The sequence below is a fragment of the Varanus komodoensis genome, unplaced genomic scaffold, assembly GCF_004798865.1.
Source record: "Varanus komodoensis strain SLA01 unplaced genomic scaffold, ASM479886v1 scaffold2, whole genome shotgun sequence".
In the NCBI taxonomy this organism is placed as follows: domain Eukaryota; kingdom Metazoa; phylum Chordata; class Lepidosauria; order Squamata; family Varanidae; genus Varanus; species Varanus komodoensis.
Genome location: NW_025335568.1, coordinates 48,142,118 through 48,160,347, shown reverse-complemented (window position 1 = coordinate 48,160,347; position 18,230 = coordinate 48,142,118). Strand labels below are relative to the sequence as shown.

The window sequence follows — 18,230 nt, the reverse complement described above, 5'->3', positions numbered from 1 at the left end:
GGCTCCCCATTGAAGTCCGGGCCCAATTCAAGGTGTTGGTAATGACCTATAAAGCCCTAAACGGCTTGGGTCCTGGTTACCTGAAGGAGCGCTTACATCCATATTTGCCCAGTCGCCCCCTGAGATCGGCGGGAGAGGCCCTTCTCCGGGAGCCCTCCGTGAGAGAAATTAGGAGGGTGGCTACTCGGAGAAGGGCTTTCTCAGCGGTGGCGCCTAAGTTATGGAATGCGCTCCCCAGAGAGGTCCGCCTGGCGCCGTCGTTATTTGTTTTTCGGCGCCAGGCTAAGACCTTTTTATTTAAGCAACATTTTAAATGCTAAATACAATTGAATTTTATCTGGCCAGGGCGGCTTATTTTATAATGTGAGTTTTAATTAAGATTATTTTATATGGATTTTAACTTGTTTTATCTATGTTGTAAGCCGCCCCGAGGCTTCGGCGAATGGGGCGGCATAAAAATGTTTTAATAAATAAATAATAAATAAATAAATAAACTATCTACCTGCTTCTTGGCATCTAAAGCAAGGGCAATTTAAATTGATTTCCCATGATTTTTGGACAGCTAAACAACTGATATTAAAACACTCAAAGGATAAATGGCCACCTTCATGAATGCAATGGATTGAAGAAATATTGATTCAGCCTTGGAATGGGTATTTAGAAGCACCTATGCAAGAATAAATATAGAGATATTTGGCCTGCCTTTACTTAGGTGAAGCTTACACATAAATATTTCTATTGACAATGCTATATTTCCTTATATGTGTGTAATACATAGGTATGTAAACTAATTATGTATGCATAACAATAGATACATTAACCTTTATTAAATGTACACTGTTCCAGTTTCTTGAGATTCAGTATATATATTCAATAATGAGTGCAAGAATAATATATCCTTCATGCCAAAGAACTGGTTACCTGGGCAAGGCAGAGTGCAGGTTTCCTCAAGCACAATTTTCTTGTGGCCGTCAACAACAGGCTCTATTTCCCCACAAAAATCTTCATCTACTATTTTGCCAATGTCCTCACTGGATCCATCATAAACAACACAAGAAATGTTTCTGACTTTTGTCCCCTCTCCGCACTGAGCATCCTGGAAAAGGAGAAGTGGTAAAATGATCTGTCAGAGGTGGGAAGAGGTAGACATAATTCCAGAGATACTTAATAGGACTCCCCTAGTGATGGGACGGGACATGGATAAATCCCATTAATCTACCAGAGTACATTTACTGGGGGTCTGATCTGTGGTAGCTAGTGGCTTGTCATGCCCCATAACACACAGCAATCAATAAAAAGCCTATACTGTTGTCCAAAACCAAGAAATTCCTGTAGCCTGCTGATATGGTGGAAATTAGGTTGTTCATATTGTCTGCCTGTACTAATGACATGTTTTCATAGATAGCAGACGTGGAAGATCTTTGCAAAGATGACTTGCAATCACAATACACTTAGAGGACTGGGCCCGGGTATCCCACCATCCTTCAAGGCAGAACACATCTTGTCATTCCTGCTGTGCTCCAATTATTACCGCTTTTCATTTACACCTTTAAAAAAAATCAGACTCAAAAATGTAAAATGTCAGTGCTGAAAGGACATTTCTGAATGCCCTCCACCTTTTAATTAGTTCCCTGTCTCCCCAGGTGCTCCAGAAAGGGGAGACATTGGTTCCCCATCCTTCCAATAGTTCCTTTTCAGAGCAGCTATTGCTGTGGTGGTCACTGTAGGTCCTTGACCAGGCAAGACTAAATGTATCATGCAGCCATAAGAAAGCCCTTGTTCATGAACTTATCTGTATAATATTCAGGACCTTAAAATATGGCTATATGGGTTGACAAAGAGAAAGAGAGAGAAGATGTAGCAATTGGAGCATGGAGGGAAAGGCAAGATGGGTTTTGCCATGAAGGACACTGCTAGACTGGTTGGAGGAGGACAAAGGAGGGAGAAAACAAGCCACAGTGAGCCTGAACACCTACCTGTCAGGTGCAGTGTAGCCTGTTCATCAGGTGGCTTGGCATGTTGTGCAAACCTGCCCTGTGCTAGGCACACATCTCAATGGAAGCAGAAAGTAAGTACAAGCCTATACTTTGCTCCTTTCTATTTTTATAGGCTGACTGGGCTGAGGGTTCATAGGTTGCTGATAAACTTGAGGGAGCACCAAAGATGAGATTAGCACTTCCAAGGGCATGCACTCTCTGTCATTGATCATTTGCATTTACATACTGCCTTCTGCTGAAACTCCATCAAGATGGGGTGACTGTAAGCTTGAATGTGCCCCAGTATGGCAGAGATAAGACTGACTATGCCACTCTGACTTGGTAGCTGTGGAGTGCCAGACAGATTTTGCTATGGCCTATTTAAACATGCTGTCCTGTATATGCATTCTGAGATGGGACAGTCCTCACAGGACTTTGCCATTTCCCCCTCAGTAAATGTTTGAATAGACTGAGGGAGTGCAACAAAAATGTCTGGCTTCCATTTCTGTGGTTGGATCCAAGATCTGCCTTCCAAGAAAGGAAAGTAGCTTCCACAAGAGGAAGGGCTCTGTTTGCAGAAGGTCTCTCTGTATGATTTTAGGGGCCCTCATTCACACGCAACTCATCCTGTTTAACAGGGGGCTGGAGGGGCTATTGATGGGGGAAGTCTATTTCTATCAATACAGTTGATCCAGCATATATCTGCTTCCTGCACTTGGTTTTTCACTCAAGAAGGTTTCGGCAACATTCAGGCTACCTATAGAAACCTCTTTCATGGGAGTCAAAGAATCACAGAATCATAGAGTAATAGAGCTGGAAGGGGTCAGTAAAGCCACTGGGTTCAACTGCCCGCTCATCCCTAACAGATGGCCGTCCTGCTGCATATTGAACACCTTCACTGTGGGAGAGCCCAGGTATCTTCCTGCAAGTGTCCAAGAACCCAGATGTAGAACAGGGGTAGAGAACTGATGCCCACCAGATGTTGCTAGATTCCACCCCTCAGCCTCAGCCAGCATAGTCAGGGACTATCAGAACTGAAGTCCAGCAACATCTGATGGACACCGGTTCCCCATCTCCAGCTGATGCAATATTAAGCAGTTGATAATAAACAGCTGTGTGTGTTATATATCGCAAGTACCTAAGGATGAAAGGCTTCAAATTCCTGTTTTACCTCAACTTTGCATTCGGCCCAGTGACTATACTGCCATCGATAACAAGGTTTCACAGGACAAGGCTTGAATTGCTCCATTTGAGAAGGACAAGGTCTCCCATCACCTTGGAAAGGTTGAATAACTGTTCTCCTTCGTATCATCTTTCCTTCAAAGCACATACACATGCACACACACAGAGAAGTAAGAATGTAGCATTGGTATTTGTTATGTGCAGCACAATATTTCCGGCTTGCTTTAACCAAGAATTATTCTCTTACACCTCACATGGGCCAGAAAGCAGTTAAAGAAAAGACTGCGGATGTATCTTTATGGCCTAGATCAACTGGAGGATTAGCTACATGCTGTGTTAAATATGCAGATATGCCTCACTTCCTTTATTAACTCCACGTGCACAGACCTCTGGGTTGGGACCACTACATATGGGTAGGAGAGATTTAGCCTTCTCACACAGGTACTTTCCCACTCTAAATCGCCACACTCCCCATGTGGAGGCAAAAAAGGAAAATTGTGCCAATGAAAATTCTCTCCCACTACCCTTTTAAGTCCCTGGGGGGTGATTTAGGTGAGGGAAAGCAGTTGGGTGGAATGATTTAATCCTTCCCGACATGTGAGGGTAGCCCTGATCCAAATCAGGCATCACATATTATTTGACAAGTGAAAGGAAGTGGAATTCACCTGCACGCTGCTTATTTAACAAATCATGTAGATTAGTGCTAGATCTGGGCAGTGGACAAAAAAGGAGACTTTGTACATGAGTGTTCTAGTCAAATGAGAATATTGCCAACAGTGGCTGGAGAATAACAAAGGTTGTATTGTTGAACCCTACTGGACTAGCCCGAAGGAAAACACTCACTGTATTAAAATGGTGCAAGTCTTCATGAGATGGGCAGAAAGCTGCCTGCATCTCAGCTATACAGCTCTGCAAACTGCAGTGAGCAGAGCTGAAGAAGTGGTGTTCAGTCATCCTTGTTTCTGTACTGCAACACATAAATGCAGATGCATCTACTCCTGAGAAAATGCATGCAGGAATGAGCAATTCCATGCATTCAACTGCCTAAGAGGAAAACACTGTCCCTACACTGTTGTAATTGGAGATGGCACTGTGTCTTGGTCCTTCATGGAGGATGGCATTCCCCAAATGTCAAGCCAGATGGAATTAAGTCAAGCCCTGCTGCCTGATAGGGTTAAGCCTACACGTGGGGCCCTATCCCAAAAGCTGCCTTCCTCCTTCTTATAGGCCAACCCCCATACTGCAGCCCATCCTGCCTGCCTGCTTACTTGCCATTGCTCCTGCCAGAGCAGAGCCAGAGGTTTCTCGGGGGGGGGGGGCCCTCTCTATCCCCCTATCACCCCAGCAGCATGTGCATTGGCATCACTCCTGGCTGCCATAGCAGCACTGGGCAGTGAGAGAGGAGGATAATAATGCTGGCCTTGGCCACTGGACCAACAGCGACAGTGGTGGAGCTGCCAGAGGTGAGGAAGCAGAGAGACCAGCAGGCTGGAAGAGATGCTGAATTCTTTTGACATGAACTCAACTCTGCGGCGAGGGGTGTGGGACCAGAATACTTGATTACCTGTCAAAATGTATAATTTGAGCCTGAGGATTACCAATCTTGGCATTACTGTGCTTTAGAAAAGCAAGCAGTCTTCTCCAACCTGGCACCTTCCTGATGTTATAGACTACAATTCCTCTCAGTCCCAGCCAGTAGACTGGATGATGAGACTTTTCCTCCAACACATCTGTAGGATAACCAGGTTGGAGAATGCTGATATAAAGAGAGAAATGGAAAACCTGGTGCTTCATTCCCAACAGAGTCTTAACTTCCAGGTCAGGAACTAAGAGCTTAAAAGCATTTAATATGGTGTCTTATTTGCATCAACTTTCTTCAGGAAAAAGCTAAAAGCCCACTGGAGTCACAAGAGATAACTATGTAGAAAGAAACAGAGCTTTCTTTTTATCCTCTTTGTCCCTCCTGCCAGTATTAAATATGGAGAATGTTCAAATAAGACAGGATAGTTCACCAAGACTTAAAGAAAACTTAAAGTAAAATTAGATTTAGCAGTCAGTAATCTGCAGGCAGGCTATGGCAGATATGCCACTCAAGCCTGCTAGCAGATTTATGCTCTCTCTAAGTAGTTCTGCAATCCCGTTGGGCCCACCCTCCCCTGCCCTTTGTGATTCTTTGGGCTGATTCTGTCTCTTTCTTCCTAAGGTATTAAGTTTCATTGCTTGGACAGATGGTGCTGTGCCGGCAGAAGGATTTGTGTGTCTGTGCTTGGCAAATGTAGTCATCGTTAGCAGTTTTCTGACCAGTTACTGCTCTCCTCAGAGTTCCAAGAAAGCCTTATTGTAATGACCTGGTCAATTGGAATGAAAGTAGATCAAGTATTATTACTAGAAGTACATGATGGTTAAAATGGATGGCCAACATGTGTGTTGCACCACAATTCCCATCATGCCTCACCAATGGCTATGTCACTTGGCTAATGGGAGTTGCAGTCCTGCAAAAGCTGGAGCACCAAACATTCCCCACCTTTATAATAGAGGACTGGGACTCAGGAGATCTGGGCTCTAGTCCCCACTCAGCCATGGAGCTCGCTGGGTGACTTTGGGCCCATCACAGATGCTCAGCCCAACCTACCTCACAGGGATGTTACTGTGAGGATAAGATTGAGAGGAGGAGGAGAATCTTGACTTGGCCCCATGGATTCCATTGCATCCATCCTGCACTGATACCAGCTTGATCTAATGCAAGTCAAGCCAGCATGCACACTTCTACTTTAACAACTGGGCACAATTTGCTTTGCTTTGCTTTTTTTAAGCCTCGGAAAATTGCTCAAAATTTGGGCTTCCACTCTGCACTTTGTGCAACTTGTGGAACAGGTGCACATATTTGCACATATCTGAAATTAACTGCAAGTAAATCCAAGGTGGCCAAGAAGGAGCGTGTACATATCCAGTGAGAGGAGGATGCTTGCAAACCTCCCGTGTTAAATGTTACAACAAGAACAAAGACTTTAATCTGATGCATTGGCACAAACAGTGCTAGAGATAGACTGTGCTTGGCACCAACTATGAAAAAAAATATTTCCAGAAATTTTGCAGAAGTCAACTCGCTCCTCTGACTTGGCCACTTTCTGCCATCAGATTGGAAATGTGTTGGGAGTCTGTTGAGCTCAAAGGGAACAAGTTTTCCAGTGTCACTCATGCCTATTGTAAGAGAACAATCCTATGCATGCCTACTTAGAAGTAAGCCCTGATGAATTTAGCGGGGCTTCTTCCTAGATACCTGTGTGTAGGACAGCAGCTTAAGTTAAAGTCCGTCCTTAAGGGAGTTGGATTTTATACTATGGAAATTAGCAGAAAGCTTCCCTTGGAACTCCACTGAGTGGCAGCAGAGCTGTATTAGAAGTGAGTGATGCCTCTTCTTCCTGCCAATATACAATGAAAGCTGAATGCTCCGAGCCATGACTACAGTTAGGGGTTTGATCCAGGTTTAGCTATATTTAAAGGAGACCCACTGAAATCAATAGGATTTAAGATACTCATGGTTTATTGGTCCATTACTTTCAGTGGGTCTACTCTAAATATGAGTAAATCTGCATCCAACCCATTATATGCAATGTTATGGTGGTATGACGCTTCTCCCACTACAAAAAGCAACTAAGGAATTACAGTCTTGCATATATAAGGAATCAAAGTTCTAATTAGGCAACCCCAAATAAACATTTTCATGCACACCACTGCCTGCAATGTGGTTATGTCACTGGCTATAAGCTTTCATCACTGGAAAGCTTCAACCACTTCAAACCACAGTTTCAAATCCTGGCAAAACATAAACCTAGCTGAATCCAGGAAAAGGCTTAAGTGAGGAGGAGGAGATTTGTTTCAATTAGGAAGAAAATGGACAGAAGAAATACCCACTCCACAATCAGGCTGCAGATGTAACCTCTGCATTGCATCTTCATGTTTCTTGCCTTACACATATTTGTGGAATTGTTCTTCCTATTGCCATTTTAAGTACAAATAGGAGAGTAAACATTGCAATTTCAGCACCTCAGTTCATTAATTCCTTCCTGGATTTTCTAGATTCTGTAGCCAGAAAATTACTATGGATGTTAGCTGAATTTTCAGGAGAGAAGCACAACACCATTGGGGGGTTGTCTCTCCTTAGGAATTGTAAAGTGGATCCCTTCTATAAATGAGACATTTATTGGTCTTCTGTTCACACTGATATACCAGACACAAAGAGCCTCCTGCAGTAGTAGTCCCATTAGCATTTGCCACGTCTGATTCCTATGATCTAAGACAGAAATGGATTTTGACAGTCCTGATCCTCTTAGCACAAGCATGGCATCAGGGGAAGCTTGTATGCAAGCAACACAAACCAGACCTACCAATCTCTTTATTAAAGTAATGGTCCCTTCTGTTTCTTGGTGACTGATATGAGACAGAGGATACTTTCTAAGAGGTTTGAAGTATCAGCCAAAGGAAAGCTTCTGAACTAACCAGCTAGGCCACAAGCCTGAGAGCATTCAGACCATGGAGACCAGTCAGAAAGCTGACAATTCACTGGACACTCCACCACACAGGATGTATTCATGTGCCAGGTCTTTTCCAAGCCGAGCTAAAAGAAAAGAACACAACCACAACTAGTTAAGCACAAGTTGTTCATAACATTGAGCACTAGGTAGATCAGAGGAGATCACTTCCTTGATTAACAGTTAATAATTACAAACAAGAAAGGGAAAAGGTCTACTCTATATATTTATTAGTCAGGGTGTGTTTTCTCAGAATTGCATTAATTCATATAGGAACCTAAACATCGTTTTAGTTCCTAAACAGTGTACAGACAACTTGTAAACATTCTCCTGCTATGGATCTGATATCTGGAGTAGAATATGGCACTTTAAGCTGCACGCAAACTCGAAGAGGGAGAAAGGAGCAGAATATGCCACTATTTCAAGCTGCCACCCACATTATACAACCATAGTGCAGTACTTAACATCTATTAGCACACAGACTGTGCACTCTGAGTTTTACATTTGCAGCATCATTAACTGCCTCGATGAGACTTGATACCTCTTTTCTGTTTTACAGATTACGTCGCTTGTTCTTTGTTTCTGAGATCTCTGCATAACCAGCAAATTAGCCGACAGTAGCTTTGATGCCTACCCTAAGGATAGCTCCATGTGTTGTAATTGCTACAGGAAACATTCATGCTACACAGCAAACATGTAACGTGTGAATAGCACATGTAAGTGTACAAAAATCTTGTGAACAACAGTGTATACATTTTAGGAAAACATGACAGAGCCTGATTTTCAGACACATTCATTGATGATTAAAGATGCATATATATGAACACGGCATCTCCACAATAGGTATTTACAGCTGGAAACAGTGGCATTAACACTGGCATTTTCTGCAGCAATCCCAGTGTGGAAAGCTGACCTGAGTCACTTTCCTTCTGAGAAAAGAACTCCCAAACTTACTCAGTTTAATCCCTGAATTTGCAGAAAACCAGTTAATGTTCCCAGAAGTCAGCTATTTAGCAGGACTGAAGTAGCCAAAGAAATAAAACAAAGTGTAAAGGAGACAGAAGAATAAGCTGGCTGACATCTCCAAAAGTAAGGCCTGCTTGGCAGATTTGCTCTACTAGTTCAGACTGCATGAGCAGGCTCAGTTGTCTGAAAGTTTCTTCTACTCAAAAAAATGCCCTACATATTGAAAACTAGATGACAGGGAAGAGTCGAAGTCTGCATTCATGCATAATAAGCAGCCATGGTTTAACATTATGAACATGAGCTGGTGTGAGCTTTGGGCCCATGAACTCCCTCTCTTGCCCCTCTGGCATGGCCAGGAGAAAGCCTCTGTTTCCATTCCACTGCCAGTCCCCCTTTCCATTCGGCTGCACACCATTTAGGACCACATTGAAATCCTGAACAAAGGTTTATTTCACCAGTGAGCAATCTCAGTGAGCAGGCTCCATGTGGCCCATGATCCACTCTACATGCAGCCTGCTGAGCCAGGGGAGTCCCACCCATTTTCCCCACTCCCCAACTGACCAGCCACGAGAGGGAGATACTGGGAGTGCTATTAGCAATGCAGGAGCAGAGATCCGGAGTGTTGAGGAGGGGCACAGGTTTGAAGGCCCAACACTGACCATGCAGATCCCTGTCTTAGCATGGCTAAACAGCACAGAAACAGCCATTTTGTCTGCCCTAGAGTCTGCTGGGGGCGGGGGTGGCTTTAACCTGAGTCTGTCAATGTGTGTCAGTATGTGTATGTGAAAGAGTGTGTGAATTAGAGTAAGCCTGTAAGGTGTGTGTATATTTGTGTGTGGGAGAGTGGGGGTGGGTGGGGGAGAGACACTGTTTTTGGCTGAGCTCAGGGCCAGCATGTGGCCCTGGAACCATCATCCAACACAGCCACTGGGTTCAAAAGGTTTCCCCACCTTTCCTTTACTAAAATAAACCAGATTTATAAGGCATGGTGTGAAGTTGGCTTATTTTGATAAACCTCTGCTAAGGTCAACCACAATTTTCTATGTCTGGATATAAACCATGTCACAAAGCTTTACTTAACAAAAGCAGATGGAAGGAGGGCAATAGTGAGAGCCCCCACCAGCAGCCTGGAGCGGTGCCAACACGAAACAATCCAGAAACAGGTTTACTGCCTCATCCACTCTTTGTGAAAAGTGGTGTCTAGTACTGAAAACTGAGCTGCCATTGTTCTGAATGAAAAAGCAAAGAGTCTTATGGCCCTTAAAGACTAGCAAATTTATTTTGTGGCTAGACTCTCTTTTGTCAGCTATATGGAGTATTTCTTTCATTTGGCTAAGGAGTGCTACAAAAGCAATTTGCAGACCGTGGGTATCAAAGCTTACAGGCCTAAACATAAGCTCTGGCAATACAGCCACCCATTTTCAAGAACTGGGCAGCCAACAATCTGCAGCATCCCGCCATTGCTAGGGTGAGCCATGCTGGCTCCCCCACATGCCCTGCTTGGCAAAGCGAGCGGCATCCCTGGTCCACCTGCTGGCAGGCAAGGAGCAAAGCTGCCTGCCCCTTTTTGTGCACCTGTGCAAAAGCCACCAGTCAAGCAGCTGTCAAACCTTCAGACCGCCTTCTCAGTTTGCGTGTGTACATGCATGGTGTGATTTGACTGTGCTTTTGTCACGGTTTGCTCTTACAACCACAGTCACTAGACTTTTCATGGTGGGCAGGGGGAAGTGACAGCATGTGGCAATTGCTGATAACATCATGAGCCTGAATTTGCTAAGTGGATTAATGCCATTGGAGTGAAAACCGCCACCACCGCCTTGTATACAAGCTCACATGAATGGAAACAAACTTGCTGTTCAGTTCTAATTCAGCAGTTTCATGAGCAACAGAATGTTCTGAGTGTATTGTTGGACTTGTCCTAATAAAAGTTATAGCTTTTATATTTTGAATTAAATAAATCTTTGCCTCCTTTCTTAGATTCCCCCCCCCCCCCCAGAGTTTTTCAATTTAGGTTCCATCCATGGGAACAAAAACAGAGCCTCAGGATATGAGAATGAGTCACCAGCCAGCTAATCAAATGCAGGGTGCAGCAGGCAAAAGGAAATTACACTGTAACCAGTTCAAATCCACAAAAGGTATCAACTAGCTAATCACCTGGTATGTGGAGTACATGCCTTGGTAGCAACAGTATCCTGCAGGAGCTTTGTAAATAGCTACCAAGGCTTCTCTGCTTGCTGCCTAAATACTCTTTGTCTTTATGGAATTTCTTTCCCCAGACTGTAAAAGCAAACACTGAAACCTGTTAAAATCTGTAACTTTTGCTTGTTTTATTTTTAACTGTTCCTCAAGCCCAGTGATGTGTATTAATTTTTTTCCTGAGGATTTCTCGATGCTTTTGAATTGTCCTTGTGTGCTTCTATATTGTTCTTGTATGTCATCTATTCAAAGTCTCCTTCCCCTCCATGCAAATATGACACCAGCTCCATAAAACATTCTGTATATGCTCTGCTTCTTTGCAGTCGGTCTTAAACTGACCACCCTTCAGTGCTGTTGTATTTAGGAATACCTGTTTGCTGTTAATAAACTGTTGAGTGCATGACTGTACACTTCATTTGGATTCAGGCATTCATTCTTTGCAGTTCTGAAATCCTGATAGTATTAGGATTAAAATCAACAGTAAAATAATCCTGGAGATTGAGATATTCTTCCAATGCTTGCTGAAGGTTTTGAGAGTGAGTTGAAGCAGCCACAAGACTAGAAAGATTTCTATTAGAGGCTGAAAAAACTCTCCTCCATGAAAAGGAATGGGTCGATTCACTTTAAGATCCGTATAAATGGCACGTCTAGAATTTAACAAGAGATCTCTGTCTAAGCTTAGCAGGCAAGTCAAGCGGGATATGCCCATTAACAAGAAAGTGACGTTTACTTTTTAAAGCACTGCATATAGGAAAGGGTCAGAATAGCAGATAGAAATCTTACTTCAGACTCTTCCAATTTGTTAATGTAGGTAAATGAGCAACAAGAAGCATCTGGGTATTTTGAACAGCATGAGCTCTGTCCTGAATTTAGGTGATTTGAATTTCAAAGACCTGAAGGAACTCACAAGAAAAGTTTTATGATGTGTTAATTTTTGCACCCAGGAGAGGCTAGTGGTGTTCCACTGTTCTTTGAGATAGTCTAAACAATGGGACACATTCAAAATATGTTCTAGGAGTTCATTAAGCCTGGCAGCTATAAAGATGCTTGCAGTAGCTTATTTTAGCAGATTGACTGAAAAGGTAGGTGAGCTCATAAAAGATGCCTTATAATACTGACACTTGATACACACTGAAGATGCTACAATGAATACTCTGTGTACCTAGGCAATACTCTTGGTAGATTAAAACAGAAAAGCTGCTGCACATTGAAATGCTACTTACAGTTCTTCTGGGAATTTATAAAACACTATGTTAACAGGATTTTAGTTGAGGGTAGTTCTAGTCTTTAAGCAAGACTGAAAAGAGAAGTAATGAAATCTGTTCTTCTGGGAAGTAAAAACTAGGCTACAGGTTGTAATACATCAAAAAGAACCAGTGTAGCTCTTCCTTGGAGAAAGCACTATTTAGATGTGGAGAGAACATTAACAGAACAGTCCTACCTGCATTGAGGAGATCTCTAGCGAGACATGAAGCCATTTACAAAGCCCAACCCTGGGCTCCTGCTACCAGAAGACACCAATGCAGGACAAATGCCCCAACCCTTGGCTGAATGTTTTACATGAATTAATTCTTATTTGTTCATTGGTGAATCTGAACCACCTCTGTAGATCTGCCACTGGTTTGGAGGGCATGTCTGGGGACGAGATGGGCTATGGATCCGGTGGGCCCAGCTCTTAGCCTTTCCTACCTCTCGAGCATAGGAGTTCTGTCATCATAGAAGAATTGGACACAGAGGTTTCCACAAAGACTGGAAGGGAGTTCAAAGGTTAGCCTTCTTTCTCCACCCTTGGAGGGGAAGATACAACATATTCTTATGTCCCTGGTATGTCCTCCCAACAATCAGAGGATTGCATGTTTTATGAATTAACTGTTATGTCAGGATAAACTTGTCCCTTGTCTTTGTCCCCTTTGAAAAGTGGAAAAAACAACAAAATGAAAGAAAAAAAAAAGGTTCCTATACAAATCAAGTATTTACATATTTCTTAAAGAGCAAAACACTTAAAGAGATACAGTTCCATAAAGCAGCTTATATATTTATATTTAACACTATTTAACTTTTTAGAGAGGATAGTATCTTTCTTAAAACATATATTTCCTTTCTAAGAACAAGAATGGCATCCTTAACTTTCTGTTCAGCAAACACACACACATTTGTCTCCATAGAATTATAGATAACATCCAGAAGTATCAATGAATTAATGGTGACAACAATTTGACCTTGCATTAAATTTTAAAAGATAGGTAGATAGTTAAGAAGAACATGTATAAATAGATTCTCTATGCCCCTTTGAGAAATGAAATACTAATATTACAAGTTTGGAAGCACCGACAGCCACCAGCAGTAACACAATAGGTTGGGGACTTGATGAAGCTTTTGATTTTTGAACTGGTGGTTTTTAGGTCTAGGCCAATACATGGATACCTGGGCTGCCTTTGTTGAAGCCTGTGCATAATTGTCTCTAACAATAGCAGCATATTTTACTATACATAAAATATCTATTGGTACATAATATTCATTGTAATAGGTTCACTCAATGTTAATGTAAGAAAACTGTAATTTTTATATATATTTTTTCATTTTAGGTTTTGGTTTTAAAACCACAATAAAAATAATTAAAACACTAATGGTGACAAGTTGATCCAAGGACAGTGTTTTGGAAAATCTACAATCATATATAATAGACAAACGTGGTCACCTGCAACAATCAAGAATAACTGCACTTGGATGTCGCAACAAAAGAAATCTAAAAGATTTCAAGACTACCAAAGAAAGCTAATGCTAGAATGAATGTATTAGTCTTTAAGACATGTTATGAAAATTCAACTTCACTTTCACTCCCCTTCAATGAAGGGATCTGCAACAGCTTAGCGATGCGATTCTCCTGCTAATCTCATAAACAGATTTTACTGGACATCGTTACAGGAGCAGTCTTTCTATGCCACATCCTACATCCTTGTGTGTTACAAGTAAAATGACCAGATGTCACACTGGGCCACTGTTACTTAAAAAAAAATAAAAAATCATCGGGATCTCTGTACTACTCAACCACTGATTATTAAGCTTCCACTCTAACTACTGTAATTAATTCACTGTTTCTAATGCATTTTCAGTTATTCCCCCCATGTTGCTTATAAGCTAATATATTGCAGCACAAGTAATTTTGTTACACCCAAAGAGCTGAAATTGGGACAGATAGCAACATTTGCATGACATTTCCTATTATTATTCCCACCAGTGCAAAAGGGTAGAATGAGCTAGCAATGAAGCCCTAAACCATTTGAAACAAGGCTATGAAGGGTCACCATCTCCCATATAGCCTTGTTCATATGCTAAGACCTACATCAACAGTTTTTCTTGAGGCCCCACCATTCACATTTGTAAGGTTGATGTGCACAAGAGCCAGGACCTTCTTGATGGTGGCCCCAACACTGCAGAACATCCTTCACACTGATGTGTGTCTAAGCTCTTCTATGCAGGCCTTGGACTGATCAGTGAACACCTTTCAGTTTAAAACTGCCTTGACATGAGTTTGTAATTGGCTTGGTGAAAAACAGCTAGAAATGTTACAGCTGGATGAGTGAGTGAGTGAGTTATTCTGAAGCCAGAGCAACCCCATCTGGCTGGCTGGCTGGCAAAAGCTTAGCATGGCATTTCAACACATGTAACTTTCAGCTAAGACCCTCATTTGTCCAGATATTCCTAAAATGTACACTTTGTATATACACAATATGTGACCTTTACATTAGGATTGGGCAGGGTGATTTATATTCTCTATCCTGCTGCCTAAGGGCTGCCAGTGGAAGTTTTAAGTGAAATAAACAGTAAACATGGAAGTAGCAAAAGCCCAGTGTTAAAATATTTCTTGTGGATGTCAGTTTCAAGGATGCAGAAGTGTTGCTCCCCACGTGATCTAGCAACAGGTGTTCTATTTTATGGAAAGGAATGAATTATTCTGAGTTCCCATTGAATTAATCCACCATTATTTATTGTTTCAGGAAAGCTTGCTTCTCAAATATCTGTGTCCAGAGACACATATTGTATCATGTCTCATTAAGTAAGCAATATAAAATAATACAACAGAGCCTGATCATCGAGTTTCATTTGGAAATATAAGCATGTCTGTGCACACTACCCACACACTATTAACTTCAATAGGAATTACTGGCGAACATCCAAAGAAATAATTTATCTGCTCAAGACTTTAAAATGTAAACAGAACCAGCCACATCAACAATGGCTCGGTGCACAAACTGGGTCTGTTTGCAAGTAGATCTAAGTGGTGAACTGGTCTTCTCCTCATCTTCCCTTTCTAACTAAAATTTTTATTACATTAAAGCCAGTCAGCCAGGCTGGCTTTGTGATATGGAAGAAGAGTATTGCAGACACCAATACCAAAGACAAAAGTAAAGTTAGAATATTGGCCATCAGGGAAATGTGGCTTAAGGAGAGCAAGTTGCTTCCAAACTGAATACTCCTCCTGCCTTCCAAGCCAAAACAATCTGCTGCTTGTATGCCAATCATCTGGAGCATTTGGGCTGTCCTCAGGTAATCTGACCTCTTAACCTGATGCAGCAATATTGGACTAATGATGTTGTGTCCACTCCTCTCATATCAGCTAGCTTGCTAGATTTTCCCACGGAACTAAGAATTGTCTGGTTCTCAGTAAACACCTAGTTTTTATCTGGGACCATTGGCCTTGGCATTTCAGCTGCAAATTCCAGCCATGTCTCCTCCTCTTCCACTTCGGAATCAGAATCTGTGCCAACAAACTTTGATGGCTGTATTATAGGAGGAGCGGACCCAATCTCTGCAATTTCTTTCATAAAGAAGGAAATACCTGTCATTTGTTTCTGCCCGGTCAGATCAGTAGGTTTTGTAAACTTATATCGGCATGGAGCAAGTTGAAGCAAGGAAGGTTTGGCCTGAGAGCAAATTTCACACGTTGCGCACTTTCCTTTAAAACTAACAAACCTGGCTCAGGGCTTCCACTTTGTCCATGGCATGATATACCAAGGAACTTTACATCCCTTCCAATCTAACAGTTTGTGGTACTTGAATCTGCAAGTTTTGTGACACACTAACAAGCAATCCTACTGCTGCTGGACAATTTCTAGATGGCCAGAGGATTGTTCAGATCCCCAACTATGAGGCAGGAAAATCATTCTGACCTCATGAATATTTTGTTATCTTATGGACAAAATCATGCAATACAAAAACAAACAACTGTACAAAACAACAGCATCGCCTGTACAGAGAAGGTACTTAGTAGACAAGCACAACAATTATATAAAGGTTATACAGTTTGCTAGCTGAGGATTAAATTTTCAAGCGTACTTATATAAGAGGCTCTTTGTTAATGCTACAGGCTTTCCAATGTTATTGAAAAGGTTCCTAGCTTTAAAAATCTGGGTCTAAAAAAGTGGTACTGGGTGCAAGGGGAAAGGATAAATTGAATAAAATGATGCTGGCAGATGGCCAAAGCACTACAAAGGAATCAATTCAAATTAGAAGGATGATTATCATTCTGATTAAGATTTGTTACGTTTATCCACCGTGATTGCTTATTGTTCCCAATCCATTACTTCCAGGAGATTAAAAAAGAAAATTAGCATACCTTTGTGGTTGCATACTTAAGCAAATAGAAGAAATTAAAAGGCAAAATCACTGATTATGGGACAGGCTCATTTATGGGGTACATAAAAGTCCTTAAATAGCATTGGGAAACATCTGTCAGAGCACTGAGCTGCACACAGCACAGCACCAGTTGACTGGGTCTGAAGGAAAGCACCCGCTGAGCATATTTCCACCGCCAGAGAAAGAAAAAGCACACACCCACCTACCTCTTCACAGTACTTCAAGTCCACTGACTTGCCATCACTGCGGACACAATCAAGCATTCTTGTTTTGATCCCATTACCACAGACAGCTTTCTCACTGAGCTGGCATGTACTCCAGTCTAGACATTGAAGAAACAAGCAGGATCAGTCACCAGTGAAAATGGGAGACACGAGACTTCAGCATTCCATTCTGCCCTTATCAATACTGTATTCTGTTTCATATTGCTTTAAAATCCAGATGACCTACAGATGAGGGGCTGCTCATGCCAGTCTACCAGGAAACTACAAGTATCAAACTGCCTATAACAATGCAATATTATCATGATTATTAAATAGAAGATGAGACACAGTGAGTTCACTCCTGTGAGTGAACTCCTCAGTGAGAGTTTTTCTACATGAGGCGTTAATCTTTTGTATTTACTTCTGATTCTCTTGACTGTTTCTTTTCCTGCATTTCCACTACATAACCTCTAGGTGGCACTGTGGTGTATGAGAATAATATAACTACACAAGGTACAAAGTGGTTTGTTTCAGTTGAACAAATAAATTTCTCCTGCTCTAGAAAAACTTGCTGAAAGTGCTCAGCAAACACAGAATCAAAACATGACATGGCATTATGTAAAAATTCCCTAAACAATTGTGAGTAGGAAATGAGGACTGCACAAATAAATGACTTATGTAAAAAAAGTTAAAGGTCCATTGGATGGTAGCCTAAATGGTGTTTCTGTATTTCATAGGCCAACATTATAAATAAAATGGAGAAGCTTAGGGATTTAACTCTCCAAGTAAACCCCACGGTTTATGGAAGAACCCCCATCCCCCACAAAAAAATCTTTAGAAAAGAAGGGGTGGAACCCAAAGTAGCCCAACAAGGATTGAACATGCTCAGTAGCCACAGGATGCTGGCTAAATGTTGGGAGGAAGAACAAAATATGGAAAACAGGGGTGGGCATGGAATGGAATATCTGAAAGAGGGCATGGCTGGCTGGCTAGCTGGCTAGCACCATGAGGAGGAGCAGTCCATCCTGCAGCATTTTGTCACAGGTCTTCCTTGTCATCTTCTAGTTCTTAACGTTGGTACCTGTCACATTGTAATCATAGTGGAAACAATTTTTGTTCAGGCTGCAGAGCTCGGTTTCCACAGTAGCAGGACATGCCTTTCCTCCTTGGGATTGCCTCATGGCTTCTGCTGACCGTTCCCTCACATTGCTTCCATTACATGGCTGAGAAAGAAAACCACATATCATGTCCTTTGTTATATAAAATGTGCTTTGCATAGGCCAGTGTAGCACAACAGTCAAAGAACTGGACTAAAACCGAGGGGACCTAGGCTACTTGGTCAGAAAGCTCAGTCAGTTCCCTTGGGTTGGTAACTAATTCTTAGACTAACCTCCCTCACAGGGATGTTGCAATGATAAAAGATCAGGGAGAAGAGATGAGAACCAGAGAGGCCATCCTGATCTCCTGGAAGAAGGCCAGGACAGAATTAAAATAAATAAGCGTCAATGCCTATTCTAAAATAATTATATACACAGAAA

General features: G+C 41.9%; 1 protein-coding gene across 1 annotated transcript in view; it reads right to left on the bottom strand.

Annotated features, from left to right (window-relative positions):
• THSD7A (thrombospondin type 1 domain containing 7A) overlaps positions 1-18,230 on the bottom strand; it is a 232,121-nt gene that overhangs the window by 12,474 nt on the left and 201,417 nt on the right. Inside the window, exons 18-22 of the mRNA XM_044429558.1 lie at positions 17,774-17,915; positions 16,696-16,811; positions 7,659-7,776; positions 3,148-3,293; positions 922-1,096 (exon numbers count right to left, since the gene is read on the bottom strand). Of these exons, the coding sequence (XP_044285493.1) occupies positions 922-1,096; positions 3,148-3,293; positions 7,659-7,776; positions 16,696-16,811; positions 17,774-17,915 (697 nt within the window). The remainder of the gene's footprint in view (positions 1-921; positions 1,097-3,147; positions 3,294-7,658; positions 7,777-16,695; positions 16,812-17,773; positions 17,916-18,230) is intronic.